We start from the raw sequence: 5,079 nt of genomic DNA on the forward strand, positions 1-5,079 counted from the left end.
CATTGTAGTGTCAACTAATCTGGCAACATGCTTTTATTGTTATTCTTTCATTTACTGTGGATTGCTCTCTCTCACTTGTGTTTCCAGGGTTGCCTTGTGACAAATAACCAACATTCAAATTAAAGAATATTTCTTCCAAATGACATTAAATAATAATTAATTTTACTTACAAAATAATATAATTTCAAGGGATTTTTTTTTTAAATATTTGAATTTCATTTGACTGTTTGCTTTATTTTGCTTTTTTGCACAAATGTTGTTTATCACATTCAAAAGATGCCACAACTTCCACACAACATCAATCATGAAGCGTGACATGGCAACCCCGCACAAATGAAACAAAACATTAGTTGTTAAAAACTATGTCAATCTTCAAGGCACGGTAAGTAATAAATATATTTTTATCAATTAAATAAATTGAAATTATTAATTTAACCAACTTCCATGGGTTTATGCTTCTCCAAAGTGTCCAAGAATTCGAGAATACCCTGGCAAAAGATGAAATCGACCTGAAAGCGTTGAGGCAATTGTGCAGTAATGGTAAGTGATGCGATGCAGCAGTGAACATGATAAATTGGGGGGCACTGACTTGTAGTCGCCCCCAAATTAAGTAAGAAAATACACAATTCGAACAACTTTCACGTCATGCTTCAAATAAAATGTGTGTGTTCATTTTTCGCTTTTAGGTGTTCCCGATGTTAATAGCCTACGGCCGCTGTGCTGGAAATTATTACTGGGCTATTTGGGTCCAAAAAAGGAATCTTGGTCCAGCACTTTAGCGAAGAAGAGATCATTGTATCGCCACTTCATTGAAGATTTAGTATTGCCACCGGGCCTAAAAGAGAATGGAGATAAAGATATTTTATGTGACCATCCACTGAATGAGGGTCCGGACAGTGCTTGGAACACATTCTTCAATGACAATGAATTCCTGCTGCAAATTGATAAAGATGTGAGAAGATTATGTCCAGATATTTCGTTTTTCCAACAACCCACGGAATATCCCTGTGACATTGTGGTCAATAGTAAAGGTGAAAGGCGGCTGCATCAAAGAGTTGTTCCCTCTGTACTGAAATCGGCCAATGTGGAACGCAAGGGATTGGGTGTTACCAAGGTAAGTACTTGCAAGTATTTCAAATTATTTCAGGTTACATGACTTTGCGGGGTCAGCAATCTCAAGTGTTGATAAGAAAAATAAATTAAACATTTAATTGTAATTTACATGCCTTCCGTTGAAAATAACAGCAGCAGGTATTTGCAAACATTTTCTATGATTCAAATGATTTTATTTTCTTAGTGACCCAATTTATTAATAGTTTTTTAAATATTGTAGATAAATTTAATTAACAAACGCTCCGAGGAAACCTACAAGGCCATGGATGAAGGCCAAGAGGCCCACTGGGAAGTGGTCCAGCGTATTTTATTCTTATATGCCAAACTAAATCCCGGCCAAGGTTATGTCCAGGGTATGAATGAGATTGTGGGTCCAATTTATTATGTCATGGCCTCGGATCCGGATCCAGAGTACAGAGGTAGAGTTTGGTTTCAATTAAAAATTATTGATTTATAATTTTAATATATTTTTTCTATTTCTAGAACATGCTGAAGCTGATTGCTTCTATTGTTTTACTGCCCTAATGGCCGAAATACGAGACTTTTTCATCAAAACTTTGGATGATTCAGAGGGTGGCATTAAAAACATGATGAAACGCTTATCGGAAATGTTGAAAGAACGTGATTTGGAAGTATATGAACGATTGAAAGCACAAGAACTTTATCCACAATATTATAGTTTTAGGTGAGTATGTGGACGCTATGAGATTATAGTTTTAAATTATATTCTCATTTGCAGAAACGAAGATTTCTTAGTTTGGAAATAAGTGTCTGGAATATTGTATTATGATTAGAAATGAATTGTGTTTCAATATTGAAACTACCGTGAATTTTCGGAATGAAGATGGATAGGTTACAAAAAAGAGGAAAATTAATGATCCAATAGGCAATAGTTATTTGTGGACATTTAATTCCATTTAGTTGAGATCTCTAAAACCCGTCTAAATAAGCCGTGAGAGTAATGATACTGCTGATGTTGCTAAAAAAAGATCAGAATACTGCAAATGCTAAAAGGGTAAAATTCCATGAAAAATGAGCATCGAATAGTTTGCCTTATTTAACGCTAAAATCGTTTTTTGAAGAAAATCGCAAATGTGGGACCTTTATTGACCACTTTTGGTGGCGAGGCAATAGGGTTGGAAGCTTCATAAACGCATACAATTTAGAAAAATGGATGAAATCTTTAAAGTTTGAAGGTTTTTCATGAAAATGATGCCCGTGACTCCGCATTATATGATCCATCCGCTCAGTCTAATTTTGGCATACATGGTGAGATAAAAATACTGCAACAAAGTCAAACGTCATGATTTTTACAATTTTTTTTTAAATTTTATTGAATGAAAGCAAAAACTGTCGGATATAGCATCAAATTATAGAATAAGTTTAGATTTGTTCGAATTGGTCACCTTTGGCACAAATTATGGCCTTCAAACGGCCAATGAAACCGTCACACACTGTCCGAATGTTGCTCGGCCGTATTTTGGCCCATTCCCGGCGAAGCGCTTGCTTGAGGTGATCGACACTGGTATTTTTTAGTGTCAACCTTGCTTTCCAAAATACTCCAGACACAATAGTCCAACGGATTGGTATCCGGAGATTTTGGTGGCTATTGTGCGCTGGAAATGAAGCGAGAAACCTCATTTTGATACCATTCTTGGGTGGTGCGTGCTGAGTGCGATGGTGCTGAGTCTTGTTGAAATATCCAAAGTCTGCGGCCAAAATGTTTGCGTGCCCCAGGCTTTAATACACCCTCCAGAATATTTTCGCAATAATACTCGGCATTTTTTCTGATGACACGGTCGATTAACACGAGCGGATAGCGACCATCGGCTGTTGTGGCGGCCCACATCATCACCATGGCCGGCGCTTGAGTTCTGGTGGCCAACCGAAGGTACACATTTTCAGCTGACCTCTTTGGCAAGTAGAAACCCGATCATTTTGTTTGTTTTTTAACTGCTGGACAACGAATGTTTTCTCATCAGAGACGGAGAAAACCAAATTCGGCAGTTCACCACTTTCGGCCAAGCGAAGCAACTCTTTAGCTCTTTTGAGTCTATTTTCTATCTGTTGCGGTGTAACTGCTTGCATTTTGTTTGAATTTTAATGACTTTAACCCGATCTCTTATTTCAATATTTGCCGAATGGAATATTGCGATATTTTCAGCTCACGAGCCATTTCGGCCACTGCGACGGGGGTTTCGATCAAGTCTCTTCATTGCTTTTCGAACCATTTCTGCTGATGTTGTTGTTTTCTTCCGTCCACTTCCTTGACACCGAGCTACGCTACCAGTAGCAAGGTAATGAGCGATGGTACAAGACACAAAAGATTCATTCACATTTAAATGCTGGAGTGCTCTAACGATAGCCACTTGTGGTTTTCCAGCCAAATATAAAGAAATCATCCTTCCATCACGAATAATTTTTTTTTCTGAAAAATTCTCACCAAAATGCTTTTGTACGCTTGTAAACAATATGATGAGCTGTCACTGGAATAATTTTAACAGCTGTCGGATGAGTGGCTTAGAAATACCAGCAGTCTGAAGTTGGTTGCAGTTTTTTCATCTCACCCTGTATTCTTTCAATATCCCAAAGTTGCCTTCTATTGCCTCACGTTCAAACAAAACACGAAGCGTGTGTCAGCTATTTAAACCAGTGTTGCTAAAAAGATAATTGCTAAAAAATAACCCTCTTTAATTCGTTTCATATACATTTCAAGAGAATCCTTTTCCAAAAATTTGGAATATTCTTCTGTTTATTTGTCAGGTTTTTTTTTTTGTTCTTTATTGTATATATGTTGTTGTATATCATTTCAGATGGATATCCCTCATTCTCTCCCAAGAATTTCCCCTACCCGATGTGGTGCGCATTTGGGACTCCGTGCTGGCGGATGAGAAACGTTTTGATTTCCTCCTATACATTTGCTGTGCTATGATTTTGTGAGTCTTCGCATTGTCTATTTTAATATATATACATTTAATTTCAATTAATTTTTTTCTCATCCCATAGAATTCAACGTGATCAAATATTACAAAATGATTTCGCATGCAATGTGAAATTGTTGCAAAACTATCCACCTCTTGATATTAACATAGTATTGACAAAAGCCGCATCGTTGCGATAACGTTTGGCAATTTGGTAAATTTAAGCAAAAAAAAAGCTGTTCACACAAAACAATATCGGATTTAGAAGCAATCAAACACAAACACAACACGAAAAATGTATGCCAATGTATATGAAACTGCGTGTGTTTTTTTCTACAAAATAGCTCGTTGTAAAGTTCAAAAGTAATCTAAATTTATTCTTTACTACTGTTTTTTTGTATAAATATTTATATTAATTATTTTTTGAAAACGAAACAAATCTCGAAACCTATCAAATAGTTTTTTTTTCTAATGGAAAATTAATTGAAAAAAGTAAATATATATACAGATATATTTTTAAAACTAAATGAGAGAAGTGTCTGTTTTATTTGTTGTCATGATATTAAAGAAATTGTATAGAAAATTGTTATTATTTCTTTAATTTTGTTTTAAACTAGTTAAGTTGTATTAAATTTTGTGTTTAAATTGTAGAAGAATTTTTTAAAATTTTTAGATTTAGGACGCCGAAACTTTGAGCAGAATTTTCGCGTTCGATATTGATAGATTGATAGAAATGAAAACTGATTGCTTAAGTCTGGAGTATTCCCATCTTGCCCTAACTTCATATTACAGCTGGCAGTCTTTGCAATATTTTGTTATGATGTTTCTTTTATACCCTCAGCCATGTGGCTAAAGAGGGTATATAACATTTGATACGGCCAAAACGTGCCTTATCGAAATAAAGATTTTAGATCCTAGGTTTCTTTGGGCCAAATCCCTTTCAGGACATTTGGAGTAGATCTAGAGATGTCCGTCCGTCCGTCCGTCTGTCTGTCTGGCTGGTGCGCACGATAACTCTCGAAGGGAGTATCCGATTTGATCTAAA

At 35.9% G+C, this 5,079-nt stretch overlaps 1 protein-coding gene across 1 annotated transcript; it reads left to right on the forward strand.

The window, feature by feature from the left end:
* The first annotated feature begins 274 nt into the window (after positions 1-274).
* LOC101898588 (TBC1 domain family member 13) lies at positions 275-4,561 on the forward strand. The gene is made up of 7 exons (XM_005177440.4): positions 275-382; positions 467-540; positions 687-1,114; positions 1,334-1,532; positions 1,597-1,798; positions 3,927-4,049; positions 4,120-4,561. The coding sequence occupies exons 1-7, from the start codon at positions 363-365 to the stop codon at positions 4,232-4,234; spliced, it is 1,161 nt and encodes a 386-aa protein (XP_005177497.1). The 5' UTR covers positions 275-362; the 3' UTR covers positions 4,235-4,561.
* Positions 4,562-5,079: the final 518 nt, after the last annotated feature.

Source organism: Musca domestica, unplaced genomic scaffold, assembly GCF_030504385.1.
Source record: "Musca domestica strain aabys unplaced genomic scaffold, Musca_domestica.polishedcontigs.V.1.1 15, whole genome shotgun sequence".
In the NCBI taxonomy this organism is placed as follows: Eukaryota; Metazoa; Arthropoda; class Insecta; order Diptera; family Muscidae; genus Musca; species Musca domestica.